Genomic DNA, 17,060 nt, shown 5'->3' on the forward strand with positions numbered 1-17,060 from the left:
GGTGTTTTTCACAGAAGAAAGTAAAATCAAACTTAAATGATAGCATAGTATCATTCAGAACAACACTGAAATCCTTCAAGTGGTCCCAGTCAGTCATTGGTGAAAGCACTGAAAGGTGTTAGATTTACCGGACCTGATGCACCAAGCCTACCTAAAAGATCTCAAGCTTTTGTTGTTGTTTTGTAAAATAAATTATTGCTTTTCAGCAGCCTACCGGAGCAACACAACCCCACAAGACACAAGAGATGCAGTAAATCCTTTAAGCTAGAAAGCAAAGGAAAGCTAAAGCATTTGGTAACTTTAATAAAAAATAACTTTTTATCATATTTATTGTTTTTCTTTGGGCACAGTGGAATCTTGCAAATGCCATTAGAAGCATTAAATGTCATGATATGATTACAGCTCGAGCAACTTAACAAAAAGGTATTTTTATGATAGTTGCCAACTGTATAGTTTAAAGTATCATCTGCTAGCAATGTAAAAGATAGGACATCATATAATGGTTGAAGTAAATAAACGTTTTGACTTCAACCCCCCTTGCAATAAAAGAAGAAACCATTTGCAGACGTGCCTGTACGTTCTACGCTTGCATGAAAGGTAATAAGTACTCTTTGTTTATAAGCTAGACTTGTAAACATACATGTTGTCATCAGCCCGTCTGCAAGGATGTCCACATTTGTATATCCCAGTGCTTTCTACCTTTTAATACTCCTAAACAGACATGAGTACTTTCCTCAGTCCTGCACGTACGATAACATTGTCTGCGTTCATGGTCCGTACATGTGGCGAGCGAGGGGTTGTCACTTTTTATTTTAAGGTCAAACTGTTGTTCAAATGCTGAAACAAATTGAATGATCGACCTGTATCAATCCGCCCGAGTTTAAAATGTACTATTTATAAGCACATCAGGCCACCTCTAAACTTTAACTTGCGCAGTGCTCGCTATCACAGCTTTTGAGACGTGTCCGTTACAAATAGTTTCCTGATAAAAACACTACTTTCATGTCTAGGGATTATACAAAGAAGGCCAATTGAGAAACAGGACGTCTTAAAAATCTTCATTTGAGTAAATATTTTGCAGCCAAATCAAATTGTTTACAGGATATTCAACCTTCTTTCCTTCATAATGCATGTAATACTTGTCTTGTTTCTTTACAGGGTTTGTACAAAGGCAATACAGTAGTCCATGAATATGAGATATGAGTTTACAGTTAATTACAATCCCTCCTCAGCATTGTGGAGGTTGGTTTGATTCTTCCCAGTACATTTTGTTCGTACGCCCTCCAGGGTTTCGGAGAATAGTGCAACGAACAGCGCTTTGAGTATAAATGCCTTTGTGAATGCTCGGGGCTCGGGCACCTCTGCCAAGGCTCGCGATATGTTGCCAAGCGCGAGTACTGCCAAAGCTTTAAAGTCCCTATATGACAACACATTTTAAGTCACCTGTTAGCTTGTCAGACAGTGAGAAAGCGGAGGCACAGTGTGGCACAGACTGTGGTTTAGAGTCAGATGTTAGTTTCTATTTGTTAGAACTTCATTAAAAAATAAGTGACACACCTTAAACACGTTTGAAGGCACAAACAGGCTGCAGACACTTGTGGACACTTTACGTCACACAGACCTTTATGACTATGCGGGTATGGAAAGTATAATTTGCCCTTATAGTACTGTGTCTGTGATATTCCTAGCTGAATTTCTTTTTTTTAAATGTGGAAAATGACTTGTTGGTGACAACTAAAAGAGCTCAAGGGTCCCCTTTATAGACTCAAAACTAGGAACCAAATGAAAGCCAAACATGTTCCCTGGAAAATGAGACCAAATCAGGCTTGTCTCATCCAGCATTCATAGCTATACCTACAAAAAATAATGTGTTGTAATTTGTAAATATCCCACAAAATCATTTTGTATGTTAACCACACAACTAAGTAGTTTTGTTGTCAAAACCTAACTTAAGTATTTCACGACCATTTCCTAAACTTAACTAACTTGTTTCCTGTGAAGATGGAAATTTATTTTGAAAAGACAGAGTCCGTGTAACGAGCAAAAAATGTACAGGTGTTGCCAGCTTTCGTGGGAAACGCAAGTATGTAATGTTGATCAAATACAATCAATACATTAATACATATCATGAAAATGACTTGAAATATGTAAAGGCAGTGACAAAACCATTACTCAGTAATACCTAACACACCAATCATAATCATATATGACATACTGTACATCTTTTCAAAATGTTGTCACCTTGAAGGGTACCATACCGTGAAATTTGGGTCTTTGGCCCATAGATCCCCCTCCCTCTCTCTCTCTCTGTCTGACTGATGGGTTCAAACAGTGTCTGCATGTCAGAAGCTTTACCGTTAACGCTCCTCTATCAGCACAGCACACATACACACATCTACTCAACTCCTACCAACGTACCTGAAGTCACAGTTTCCCTCTTTGTTAGCCTGTGTTGAGGGAATCCTAAGTGGGAGGAGCGTCTTCAAATACCTCTTCCATTCGAGGCACATGGACCGTGTTCAAATATTGCTGTTTTGTCGGCTCCATCTATCTTCTCCTTGTTTCCACTGTGCCCTTTAATAGAGAGGACACACGAGAAGAGGCAAGAGGAGACCTTTATCAACAGAGTGATTTTCTGCTGCCAGTGTTGACTAACTAGACTGGTGTTCCCTGCTGTGTAAAAGCTGTTGTATCCTATTCAAAGTATAAGCAGCTCATCATTTATGATTTTAAATCTGAAGTAAGTCAGTGATGTGAGGTAGATCTGGAACTGTATGTTTCTGCAAACCACGGACACGTTGAATGTGGAAAGTTTTTAAAATCTATCTGAGAAAGTGACGCAGTACAATGAGTGACCATTACTGTAAGTTATATTGTATAATAAGGAGTACATAAGGGATAACGAATGGATCAAACAAACACAGGACTTTCACACAGGAGACCTCTGTTGGTGTCCCGTGTGAAACCGAAAGTAAAGGTAGACTTTACGGTTCTTACGTAACAAAGTTACCGTAATGCGTAATGTTACCTAAGGAAGCCTGCTAAGGGTGTTCTTTTTTATCTACGTACTTCCGCTGTTAAAGTTGTTACTGTTGGGATCTGACTATATGGCTTCGACATGTGCTGTGGAACAAAGAGAGTCATTGCCTTCCCTTTTGCGAGCAAAGGTTTCATTCTGATTGTAGTTTGAGCACCAAACCCCCAGCTCTGAAGAAATTCACATTAGGGTGTGAGTTTCCTCCCCCCAAAAACTATGTGTTCCTGAAGTTACCTGAAAGCAGCGCTGCAATCTAATTGGCCGAGAGCCAAGACACCCCAGGACCCCTGTGGTTCAGCCACTGTTCTACAAAACTACCTGCAACCCCCACCTCTATGCTTTTTCCGTCGACCTCCGTCGAGCTAGGAAGCACACACAACGTTGTTTCACCTTTTAACCAAAAACCTAGGTTCCACAGTTTATATTCGCTGCCCGAATTCACCAAACTGTCTATTTTATCTTTGTTCGCATCCACGAAGCGAACCCCTTTTTGATCCTGCAGAAGTGAAGAAGCAAGACTTCTTCAGAGAGAGAGAGAGAGAGAGAGAGAGGGGGCTTCCACTCTCCACTCTCCACCAAGCGCCTCGTTTGCTCCGGTCATAAGGACGCGAACGTCCCTGATCCAGACGAAGCGAATCCCTCCCGCGGCACGCAGCCGCGCTGCCTAAGCCCACCGAAGCTCAGAAGAACCCCCCTCAATCACCACGATTGCATCGTACCGTAAGGCAAAATAGATTCTGGGCAGAGTTAGAGAGAGTTGTATTTGTTTATTTTATCTTGTTTGTGTGATTAAAGTACTGTTCATTTTGATAACGTGGTGTATGCTTTATGATCACCGACACTGGCGATCCCTGAAATTGCTAGTTTTGTGTAGAAGTTACCGTGTATTCTATGCTACCGTGATTCGTGTCGAGACAGCCGCAGTGAGGTCGAAGTTGATTCTCATCAGTTCAGGAGGTCAAAACCGCCGGCTGAGACAAAGAGTCGCGGTTCTTGCTCCCCTGGCTGAGAGAGCAATATCCCGTACTCCAGCGCGGCGCGAAGGATCTTAATCTTTTGTTTCACTTCATTTTGTTTTGTTCCTTTCCCTTCTCTTTTACTAACACACACACACACACACACACACACACACACACACACACACACACACACACACATATAGCTTTGAGCTAATGTAGCTACGTGCTAAACGGCTACCAGCACGTATAGACTATCCGCCATTTTTGAGTCTCACGCATGAGACGTCACTACGTCATACATCGCTGAGCTGTTCCCTCGCTCCTCCCCCTTACGCACACATACACACACGCACACACACTTCCCCCCCTCTTTTCAATCGTCTGTTGATTTTAGATGGCGTGCTGATGAATGTATAGTTGTTGTTAGTTTAGATATTAGTTAACTAGATCATTAGTATTAGAACGTAATAAACTCTGTTATATTTTAAAGAGCAGCTGTCTGTGATTACTTTGTGCATGTGTATTGTGATAATAGCTGTATATGTGGTCTGTGCTCGAACTTAAACCTTCACTTTCACTCTGAATGTGTAATAGTACTCAGACTATTGACATTGCGAGTGAACACTAATTATGAGACTAAGTTTTATCGTTTGGTTATTGGTCCCTGTTCGCAGGATGGTGCCCCGTTATTATTAATAATCATTAATAATTGTTACTGACATTAATAATTCTATTGATGTCAAGAATTTAGTTTCTTAGATGCTGATAACCCAAACACGCTCCTTTACGTTCCCAACATATTGGTGCCCCCTTTTTGAGGCTGTTATTCCCAACATTACATTACGTTTTTCCGCTGTTGTTTTAACACAAACCATGATATTTTTTCTAACTTTAACCAGTTTTGTTGCCTAAACCTAGCCAATCGTTTTACAATGTTAACCGTGTGTCATTGTGCGTTGCTGCAGGTGACACAAGCATGACATGAAATGTATTTCTTTAACTTAGTTTGGTTCAAAAACGTTGACTTGCAACGTATGTCAACATTTGCAGAAATGTACAATGTCAACATTGTTTCCTGGCGAATATGGTTAAGTAAATCATCCATGGAGGATATAGATAGAAGCATCAAATTTTAAATTGTGAATGAATGGATGAAACATTCCCATTTGACCCTTTACTAAAACTGTGTTTTCGTTTTGTTTTGTTTAAATTTACAACCGTAATCCGGGAAAAACAGGAAATGGTAATTGAGAATGCAGTTTAGTTGTATGCTAACGTGATTTTTAGCACACAGGTTTTGCCCTGGGATGACAGCTTGTGCAGAAGTATAATCACACAATTAGGCTGTTAGGCTTTATTCACATGGAATCAGGCAGACAATAGTCAGAAAACACCTTCTGGATGGCATAAATGGAATAAAATATATATGAAATAAAATGGTTTGTGTCTATTATTTTATGAATAGCATGTAGCTATAAAACAAAGCTTTCTCTTAATACCCTGTTCCAAACTTAAACATTCTCTGGTTTGATGGAGCTACATAACATCCGGTTGTACATTTCGTCAAAGATGACTTCATAAAGTTAAAGTACTGTATTTTAACTTAGGGCGGCAATGATGTTACCGTCTCTGCCGGCCTTACCTAATTTTACTATTCCCCTCGTCCACTTAAATCACACATTAATATGCCAATCGTGAACAGGGCCTTGTCTACCGTAAACCAACGTAACCACACATACTAATGTAGTTAGCATATGGCCTTGGAAATAATGCTGGAATACTTCTGTACAGTTAGCCAGGCATGCTAATGTTAGAGGCTTACGTCAGAGCAGACAAACACACAGTTTAGTTAACTCTGTTTTCTCTTGTGGTTTTGCACACTGCTTTAACAAAATCCTCATCTTAACAAGCCTGCCCTGTGCAGTTACGGTTGTTAACCTCTGATTGGACAATTGTTGTTTGGGGGGAGGAGTCTAATGAACAGGTAATTGATGACATTCTTCGCTTCATGTTTGGTGGTTGCCAGAAAATGTACAACAAATATATTGGTTTACTTATTTAGTAGTGACATTTCACATTATTTTACATTATCATAATATCCAAATGCCAGATTGAGCAAATACCTACTTATCACCGACATTAAAGCACATATTGATATTTTAAGTCGCTCAGAGCAACCAGCCAGTCTGGTTTTTACTGTGTCTCCTCAAAAACTATTTACAAAAAATGTAAAAGGTGACCGGTTTAATGTTCCTTACCATGAAGCGGGATACCGGACTAAGGATCATGCTAAAAACAAACAAAATAAAGTGCCTTTATATTGGTTTCCCCACATCTTACATAGCCTATGAGTTTCATTTGTGTACAGACAAGAAGCTTTATTACTGCTTTGCATCTGCAGAGAAGGAACAGGCATCTTATTTTTTCTGTCTGTGCATCCCAGTTTCTACATTTAACATCTGAGCAGAGCAGCCTCCTCATTTCCCCAGAGCGGCGACTGAGTGCATGCAGAGGAGGAGTGGGAGGCGAAAGGAGGCGAGCGGCAGAGAGTGGCCTAAGCAGGGCTATTTTTACGAGGCACATAATAAAGATATGGAGATGAAGCATCTACGTGCTACCTGAGGAACCTTCTCCCTGCTCCCAGTCTGGCCCCGGCAACCTCTACTCTTGTTTCTGCTCTACAGGCTCCCGCTGAGGATAGAGCGAACACGCTGAGATGAATGAGAGTAATAACGCCACTGTCAGGGGGGGGAGAGAGAGAGAGAGAGCGTCATGATGGTGTAAACACAGGAGCGAAAGTCTGCGCTTCTATTTTTACTACAGCAGTGGAGGGGGAGTGGGAGGGAGGGAAGTGGTATAAAAATGTGAGTTCTGCATTATTCATAGGCCCAGAAGAAGTGCATGGGCAGCAGCTGGGACACCTTTCACAGCCCACACACACACAGGTTTGAACTTGCATACCTATGAAGACCCTCACTCCCCACCCAGTAACCTTAAAGGGGAATTTCACAGATTTTACACATTAAAAGATCTGCTAATCAAATATTATCAATAAATCAAATGTGTAGCATATAAGGGGTCACAAATTACCCCCCTGCTCTGCAGCTCTACTGAGCTTTTTGGCCTCTTTTAGCTCATTGTTTTGGTTTAACGGTACAGTTACCGTATGATTTAGTCTCAGTGCTTTCATAAACCAGCAGTTACCAGCAGCAGCAGGCAGCAATATTTTTTTAAACACACTGTACATTACCTGACCAGCACCAAAATGGCTTACAAATTAAAGAAAGTGGAACATTTAGCAGCTAAAGAGACGGACACTTATTTCAGGAGTTGGAGGAGACAAATCCAGAGCTAAAATGAGAGGGAATATTGGACCTACACTCATCCGCTGAACTCAAAAAACACAACTGCTGTTGGCTAACGTGTTAACCAAAACAATTTAGTAGACTTTTGGTGGAAGTTCGTGCGCCCACAATCAGAATGTAGGCTGCTCAATGGAGCTTTGAATTTTGTATTGTAAAGAGTAAAAGCCAGTTGCATAATGTCCTCCATATAGAACGTTAGAGGAAGCTTTGCCAAGTCGCAGAAAATGACCCGAGTACATTCTATTGCAGCTCAGGTTGGGGCGATAAACTACACATTAATGGAAACCCTGCTTCAGACACGAGAAGGGAGTGATATTTTAAGTGGGCATTTAACGTCTAATTAACTTTTAGCCTTTCGGAAATGCACCTCCACTCTTTCTTTCGTTCTTCAAATAAGCTAAAACAGCGACGTATTCATACTTTTAACGATCTCAAACAACCTTGCCATTTTAACTCCACATAGTGTTACTGGTAAAGTTTATGCAGAGTTGTCAGATTTGTGTGTTTTCTGCAAAAAGTGGGCTATTTTGATGGTAATTGAAAGAGCGAGATGATATGCCAATGCTGCCCTGCGCTGGCAGTAACGTCTGAGATTAATGAACGGCTGTAAATATATATTTTTAAACGTTACACAATTTTGACATGGTATGTTTCCTATATATAGCTAACATATCAGTTTGTTGATTTTACAATAAAATTGAAGGTGTAAGAAGTTATTACCTATGATATTGGTAAATTGTGTAGCCTTAAAATGTATCTTCACCCCCAGGTCTCAGCCTACGTCCACCCACTTCATCATTTTGATGATACCACACCCGCTTTATGACAAAAGTCTCGACGTAGCGTTGACAAATATGACGGCTGCAGTAGCTTGGAATAGCAATAGCAATGTGCTGTTCCGCTTATTTACTGTTACTAGTGTAGCATGAAAGCATGGTGGAATCAGCGCGCTAAGGTTTGCTAGCTAACTAGGCAGTCGCTGAATGAGTAAAAAACGTACTAATCAACCTAATGCTTCATCACTCTTGTCACAGCGTAGGAGGGCACATTAACACTGATTTGCCAGGTTTTGTAAGGTGCTTATGGTAATAAATGTCAATATTTACACCAGCAAGGATGTGTTTGATCAAAGTCCTGTCATGTTGTTAAGTTCAGGGCTTAATAAAACATTTAATTGTGCAGGTAATCTTTAATGTTAAGTAAATGAGTAAAGACAGCGGAACAAAACACAACAATGTTTTGGTACTTGAGTTAATCTTATAATAAGAATATTTATTTTATGTTAGTAAAGACGTAAAGTAAACCCCCTGGTGTACATTACTGTTTACTGTTCAGTGTCTGTTTGAATTCATGTGTATTTGTGTGTTTGTACCTCATTTAGATTTTAATGTGTTTTTGACCATAAACTTTCTCTTGGGTCATATCTGCATCTCCTATTTCACAGCAAGTTTATGGATTTATTCATTTTAATACCCGATACTCTGATAATCCTTGTGTGTCTTTGCATCAGTGTCCTGCGCCGTGCTCGTTCCTCGGTGTGTGTTTGTTCATGGATGTCATATTATTTACATGGATGAGTAACCTTCACAGGGTCGTGTCACGCTCAGTAAAAACCCTCTGTGCTGCAACTGCGCGCAGCTTTTTCAGCCCCTGGACTCCCTCATTCAGACTGGCAAGAGTATCATGTTTCCTTGCGACGGAGCTCCAGGAATCACAACAGCTTTATGTTACACACTGAAGTCTAACAAACTCACATGACAGTGAGGGTTCAGCAGAGTGGTATAAATAGGCTCTGCCTGCTCATGTGATGTATTAAATATACTCCAGGGTGTCATGAAAATAAACAAAAGGACAGTACAGAGCTGGGAGACATTATCCAGACTGCAGAGGTAAGATTACTGATGTATCTTTAAAGGAAAATAACTCATTTTCACTTCCTGGAAAACAGCAACTCTTCTACTGGTAATGCCGTCATATACTAAATTTGAACATGTGGGCCTAATGCCCTGAATTTTAATAAGGTGAATTGTCATTTTTATACTTTCAATTTCATGCAGATTTAATATATATATATATATGGCAGGATGATTTTATTACCTTTGGACAGAGCGAAGCATCGACCGTCTCATCTAATTCTTGGCAAAAAAAAGTGAATAAGCACATTTCCCAAAATGTTGCACTGTTGCTTTAAGGAAGGAAAGAGTCACTTCATGGGACCTTTAATATGAAGTAGTTATGTCAATGAAAGATATCAGCAAAGACAGGAAAAGCAAGACATTATGATCGAGACCAGTGGTGTATAAAGTACTCAAAAGCCATACTTGAGTAAAAGTAAAGATGCCTTACTGGAAAACTACTCCAGTAAAAGTAAAAAGTCACCTATTGGAATACTACTTGAGTAAAAGTCTTAAAGTATCTGATATTTATTGTACTTAAGTATCAAAAGTAATTTTCTGATATTAAATGTACTTAAGTATTGAAAGTACAAGTAAACGCTGTTAATAAAAAAGCAAAGCGTCAGAATTATGAAGTTTATTCTTTTAAGTGCAGTGGCCACCATGACCAAGGACATGGAGCTGTGTTGAAAATAATTGGGTTGGCTGTGATCCATCCAGGACCAACAATGTTCAGCATAATATATTGTACATAAGTATACTTTTGCATCTACTATGAACTTCTTATCCTAATTCTCCCAAAAGCAATATGACACTATGAAGGAGTTGTAACAGTGCGTTTATAAGTATGCTCATTCCGACTAGAGGATGTAGAGGGCAAATGCATAATATTATGTTCAGCAAGAAATATCCACTTGATGCATCAGGTCAGTGTTTAGAGAAAGGACACCTGCCTTGTAAACTCCTATGGGCCTGATTTGAACACAATAAGCAAAGGTTTTGCTCAAGCTGAATCTGCAATTGGGCGACTGCTACCATCATAACTCCATCTGATCATCCACAAAATGACTCAAATATCAAAACATGATAAATACTAAAGCAGCACCGAAAGTAACAACCCAGTCATTACTTGAACCTGAAAAATGTCCTGTTCATCTTCAAAAGAAGTTGGTTTTCAAAATTGCGAGAATTCCGTCTCGCTCTTCTTGGGCTGAAGACTAGTCCTGCGATGCTAAAGCCTTTCACAGGCCGCTGAGGCAGGTAGAGGTGTGTTCAGCTTCACAGACAGCTTGCGCACAGCTGGGAAGGATTTCTCTAATGCTAACACTAATGCTAACCCTAATGCTGCGCTCTCGCAGCTCCTGTCAATCCTATGGTGTGGTGGCTAGCTATAGCTAACGTTAGCCAACTAGTGCTGCACAACTGTCAACACTTCCTCAGCTCATTAACTCGCTAGCGATCCACGGGTGTTGGTCTTCGTCACCACCGTCGTTTGTTGCGGGAGTAGCAGGTGCTTCCATTTCTGCTTCCATCATGAAATCAGTCATCGTAGAGTGGAATTATACTAATGTAGTCCCTCGCTAGCTAGCATCCTGGGCATCACTGGGAATCAAAACACCGCGGCTTTGAGAGCACTTGTTTGCAATTGCGCATTAACATGATTAACCAACGATTTAACTTGCAAGCTAGGACCACTGATTCGCCAAACCTGCTTGCTTGCAGTCTCTGTTCCACCACAGTCCCCGACGTTGGTCTCATGATTCATTTTGTTTCTAAAGATAGATTTGATTTTGTAGCGAGTAACGAAGGTTTCAGGGGAAATGTATCGGAGTAAAAGTATCAGTTTTCTTTGCAATATGTAGTGAAGTAAAAGTAAACAGAAATTTAAGTAGTAAAGTAAAGTACAGATATCCAAAAAAACAACTTAAGTACAGTAACGAAGTATTTCTACTTCGTTACTATACACTACTGATAGAGACTGGTAAACTTCTTATCTTTGGGTAAGTTTCGGTATCTGGTCATAATTGTTATTTTATATATATATATATACATATAAGTGCTGGGCAAGTTAACGCGTTATCGCGTTAACGCATTAATTAATTAACGCCGACAAATATTTTATAGAGCGTTAATGCATTTTTTTATTTTGAAAGTCCGTTGCTCACTGGCAGCGGTGGAGGAATGGAGACTACTGGACATCGCTGCGGTAAAGTCAGCAGACACTCAGATCTCCGTGGTCAACTCAGCAGACACTTACATGTTAGTGCACCTATATGCTGAAATTCATGGTAAACGCATTTAAACGGGACAGATCGGGAGCGAGCGAAGGACTTTGTTAGCAGAAAGATTAATGTGAGACAACATCCGGTTTCTTCAGACAAACATCCGGTTTTCAGAATAAGATGCCAATAAAGTATGAATTATATTCACATTAAGTATAAAATGTGCTACCTGCATCTCGTAAGTTAAAGGGAAAATATACCTAAATTGTTTCACATACAGTCACACACTGAGCACAGATAGTGAAGAGATAGAACTGCTACTGTGTAAAGGGAATACTGCTGCTAACAAGAACCTTATGTGTTTAAAGTGTTTACAAACCAAATATTATTGCCCTTTTGTTCATATAGCAGTACTTTTAAAATAAGTGCACAATACACTACTTTTGAATTCATTATTGAACTTTGCTATAACAATGTGATTAATCGCGATTAAAAATTTTAATCATTGCCCAGCACTAATATATATATATACGTATATATATATATATATATATACATGTATATTCTCATCAAGCATTCGTAGCTATGACTACAAAAAAGAATGCGCCGTAATCAGTAAATTATTGTCCCATTTAGAGTCAAACAGACCATAAAGCAGGGTATGCTTTAGGGCAGTGGTTCTCAAACTTTTTCTGTCGCGCCCCACTTTGGAGGAAGAAAAATGTTCATGCCCCACCGCCCCAACAAAATTGTAACAAAATGGTCCATGTTGAAGTTTTATTAAATAAAATTTTGTGACTCCTCCGTCTGTGCTTTTTCAAATAATAGAATAAAGAAAATTGCAATCACTTTTATGTAAACCAGATTGCTCCATCAGACAAAAACAAATAAAATGTGCAATCACTTTGTTGGAACAATGCAAATTAAGTTATATCTGTGCAAAAAAGAACTACAATTTGGCAAAAAATAGCTTATTGCAATTGGCTGCAATTAACCTGTTTTGTACTCAACATCTTTTCAAGATAACAATAAAGTGCAACCTGTGAAAAAGTAGTAAAAATAGTTTCATACTATCCGCAGCTAGAGTTTTCGGACATAAAACACAGACTGGTCTCTCCTCGTCTCCTACCACATTCACTGTGAAACCCAGAGCAAGATAGGCGTCATCATATTTTCTTCTTGGCTGCTTGCTGTTCGTCTCGGATGCATCGCTTGCAGTTGCTTTTCTGTTCCCGCCTGTCAAATGTCTCTTCATTTGGAACACTAAGCCACACATGTGAGTCGCCAAGGATCATGGCCATGCGCATGCGCAAGCGTAACCTGTTAACGGTGTAACGTCAACATTTACACGAAAGTACAGGCATTTCGTCATGTATTTATTAATTACTTAAAAATTTTTTTTTAAAAATCTGCATTTCCCCCTGCGCCCCACCTGTAATACCACCGCGCCCCACTAGAGGGGCCCCACAGTTTGAGAACCACTGCTTTAGGGCATGCTTACTGTGATTGACAGGTCGCTACCACTTCCAGAGCCGTCACTCCTCCGCATTCAAAACATGGTCTCCAGGGTTTCTCCAGATTAAATCATTTACAGTCATATTGAGCAGGGTTATGACCTGGAACACCTTTTTTTTCTAAGGCGCCATGACAACAGTTTAACAGACACACGATGAGTGATCATTGACAACCAACAGTATCCAAAAAAACAGTATTCAACATCTTATTGAAGACAAACTGAATAAAACTCACATTGAAGATACACAAACCTGAAACCTGGTTTTATGGTTGTATCATTCTATCAAATGTCAATATTCTAAATGTCTTGTGCATCATTTTAGGCACATGTATTTGGCATGTTTGGAATCTGCCACCAGTGTGTCTGTCAGGGACTACGTGGTTAATTTATCCCAACATAAGGCATTAACATGTGGTAATAAAACCAGCAAAACACGCTTTTGAAATTTGACCTTTCTACCTTGTTATGTTCATCTTCATCAGTTCCTCCGCTCTTGCGCCACCTGGCACGGCGTTATGAATTTATTTTATCCTGTAATGGGACATTTTTCATGATTCATCGGTGGCTGGGGTGAGACCGTGGCATTGCGCCACCTGTCCTGCCACCTCTCCACTTAGCTCAACTCACCTCCATTCGACCCTGGGACCCGAGCCGACAGCGGCGGTGTCCTGCGGAGACACCGAAGACAGAGAGACGGAGACCGAGGCAGAGACGGAGGAGAGATAAACGGGGAGTATGTGAAATCCATCCGCAGCCGATCGGCTGTTGGCCAGGATGCTGTTGCTGTAACATCCTTAATCTGACTGGCAAGGCCTGATGCTGATCGGACAGCTCCCACTGATGCACTGTGGAGCGAAGAGATATGAGCTACAGACAAACACAAACACACACACAAACACATACAAACACCATCATTCTTGTCTTGTTGCAGTGCCCCCAAATCCCACAGATGTTTTTTTTAGGGTTTTTGGGATGTTTTACTAAAATCCAGGAGTGGCATTGATATGTGGTTAATTAACGATGTACAGTGGTAGAATAATAAAAATCCCTCACATGGAAGGACAAAATATGTTTTGGAACGAAACGCATACAATCATCCGTCTGTGCCATCAAAATGGTTGTAAATTACTGGTGGAAAAATAAACCATGTTTTATGAGGCAACACAAGTAAAACCGCTACTGTAAAAGTCCTGCAATCAAAATAACAAAAGCATATAAATATATGTTTTGTTCTGCAGTAGATGTCATGTGTACAGAATAACCAACACAATGAAATACAGCATAGTGCAGATGATCCAAATGACAAGAAATTGCACACAGAATGCAAATATATAATGACATGGCCTGTGCAGTGATTTTTATAAGTCAGTTACCAACACAATGATAATACCTCCAGGAAATAAAAACTGTGAAACGAAGCTAACGAGCTTCGACAAAACAGGCTCCATTGTTCCGACAACCCCAGGTGATCACACACACACGCACACGCACACACACACACCTGGGAATACTCTTCCACTGCTCTTGAAATGATGCTCTGATGGCAATTTATAACAAAAACACTACAAAGAATAATTTTTAGCACCAGTCAGAGTTCAGGCTTCCCAGTACATCTACACTCTGATCTCTCATCCACTGAGCTTCTCCTCCAGAGCAGTTGTGGGACGAAGTGCATTATTACTCAAAGGTGTTTTCACCTCTCCGTGACAACAGTTTTGACGTGAAGGTGACACGTCGATTGGGTGTCGTGCACCTGCTCCCCACCTGCTCACTGACGAGCGTGTCGCAGTCACCGATGCTTGTAAAAATGCATTTGATATGATCGTCAGAGCGGAGAGCAGACATATAGAAGTATATCTTCATCAGTCTCCATCATCTCTCAGTCAGGCCAGTCTTCTCCTGTATTGTCGTTGTTGTATGAAGGTGACAAACCGTCCATGGCATCTCCATTTTCTATATCTGATATCGATTTTGAAAAAGATTTTGAAAAATGTAGATATCTTCTAAAATGACCAACGTTTCTTTATCCGTTTCTGTGTCATATGATGAAATCCTTTTCACTTCCTGTCAGTTTGTGTTTGCCTATTCCCTGTTACAACATGACAATGCCCCCTGTGCACAAAGCAACCCGTTCTCAGCCCCAATGCACCAAGTACCTCAGCTTGGTCAGTGCCCCTCAGCGTCTGATATCGACGTACAGAGGCACCCTTTAGCATCTATATGCGACACACCACACTTTCAGCTAGCCCATCTGCGTCAATATTAGACGTTCAGAGAAACAGATGTAGTGTAACATTCGTGATACTCCACTTAGGGTGGATGGCAGAGGTGGTGGACGGGTGAAGCAAACACAGGACTTTCACCCAAGAGACCACTGTCCGTGGTCCATGACTTATTTTGTCATGTCGTTAGTCACTCGCCAGTCTCGCAACCTGTAATAGCTGACATACACGAAATCCGGCCAACAAACTAAAAGACGGAATGGGACCCCAAACAATACAGCAGGTGGGCGAGGCTTGGTTCTCGCTCGATTATTTTCGACATGGTGCCCAGGTCCCAAATGTTCTCATTTTACAGCTAAACAGTACATTAAAATGAATTTCTGAAAACATTACAGGCGAGCAATAGGCCATACAGTAACAGAAATTTGATTTATTTTTTATCAGCGCAGCCTAGTTTCAGTTTCACGAGCCATGGTGTGAGTTTGTCAGCCATTAGTCTGTTGGTAGTCCTCCGAGTCGTGAGTCAGTCAAGTTGACGTCAACCACGCTCTTTTCCTAAACCAAATTAAGTGGTTTTGTTGCCTAGAACTAACTTCCTGTGGAAATGTAAGCCATCCCTGACACGTCCAAAACTGACACAAGAGGGGTACCTAGGTCTTCATAGTTTCAAGCTTAGGAGCACTGAGCAAGCCTTGGGTTTTTGAGTAAGAATGTGTTGGCACAAAGCCAGGTCCAGTTTGGTTTGTCAGGATATGATTTCTACAAACAGCAAGTACAAGAGTTTGGCATCTAAAACGTTCTAGGCTTTTGTTTGTAGTCCAAGTAGTATCGACCAATCACGTTCAAGCAGGCTTTGGTTGAATGCAGGTAAACAGTCTGTCTGGAGAGCAAAAGAGGCGTAACAAATTAGCCAAAATGCAAACTGGGAACCCATTGGCGAATCGTCTGACAATGATTTAGCTTTTTATTGATTTTGAACTAGCTTGTTAACTGGCTACTTGTGAAACAATCCAGTCGTACAAGTTGTCCCTGACCTCAACCCCATCCAACACCTCTGAGTTAAAGTGGAACTGAGCCAGACCTTATCCCAAAAATCACTGTTGTATTTCAGCTACTGAGCTACTACACAGTTACTTTCCCTGTCTGCAGTGTTTTTATTACGTGTATTTGTAAAAAGCCAATCAGAAGCCCTGTTACCTGTACACATGGCAGTGAAATTGCCATTCTCCAGAAAAAACTAATCAGCTTACTGGAGCAAGCTGACTGCAACCCGGTTACTTAAGTACATGTAAACACACTCATTTATATAGCCTACCTTTTTTCCCCCTGTCTAATTAAGACCAATCAACATTCTCGCTCTCACAGTCCATGAAACTGTGTTCTGTTACAACAATATGCCACCACGGTGATAGCGACTTAGCGAGAGAGAGAGCATAAAACAATGCATGTAATTCATGTAAGAAAATATGACTATAGGCTTGTAACAGTATACTGATAATGTTACATAAAGCAGAGTCACACAAAACAAAATGATGCATAATCAGTACTGACAGTCCCACAGTGCTTTGATCCTTTTTCTGTACTCTCTGTGTGTGTGTGTGTGTGTGTGACTGAAATAGCAGGTGACTTGTTTTGGTGCTGAGCCCCATATGTGCTACGTAGAAGGGAATATGTGTGTGTGCTTGTGTGTGTGTGTGTGTTTGTCTAGCTAATCATGTGTGGCTGAGTGCACTCAACAACAACAACACCCCATCACCAGACAGACAGGCTGGCCGGCAGGGACCCCTGTCCACCATCTGTGTGTGTGTGTGTGTGTGTGTGTGTGTGTGTGTGTGTGTGTGTGT

At 40.7% G+C, this 17,060-nt stretch overlaps 1 protein-coding gene across 4 annotated transcripts in view; it reads right to left on the reverse strand.

The window, feature by feature from the left end:
- Positions 1-17,060, reverse strand: part of klf7b (Kruppel like factor 7b) — a 141,448-nt gene that overhangs the window by 940 nt on the left and 123,448 nt on the right. Inside the window, exons 4-5 of one of the 4 annotated variants that reach the window (XR_004213557.1) lie at positions 13,622-13,839; positions 2,419-2,574 (exon numbers count right to left, since the gene is read on the reverse strand). Coding sequence is in view for 3 of the 4 variants with exons in the window: in XM_031870141.1 (XP_031726001.1) it covers positions 2,483-2,574; positions 13,622-13,839 (310 nt within the window). In the remaining variant the exon portion in view is untranslated. Of the gene's footprint in view, positions 1-1,192; positions 2,575-13,621; positions 13,862-17,060 lie in introns of those variants that run through there. The other 3 variants (XM_031870141.1, XM_031870143.1, XM_031870142.1) reach the window with 3 other exon arrangements.

Source organism: Anarrhichthys ocellatus, unplaced genomic scaffold, assembly GCF_004355925.1.
Source record: "Anarrhichthys ocellatus isolate YVR2014 unplaced genomic scaffold, GSC_Weel_1.0 scaffold51, whole genome shotgun sequence".
Classification (NCBI taxonomy): Eukaryota; Metazoa; Chordata; class Actinopteri; order Perciformes; family Anarhichadidae; genus Anarrhichthys; species Anarrhichthys ocellatus.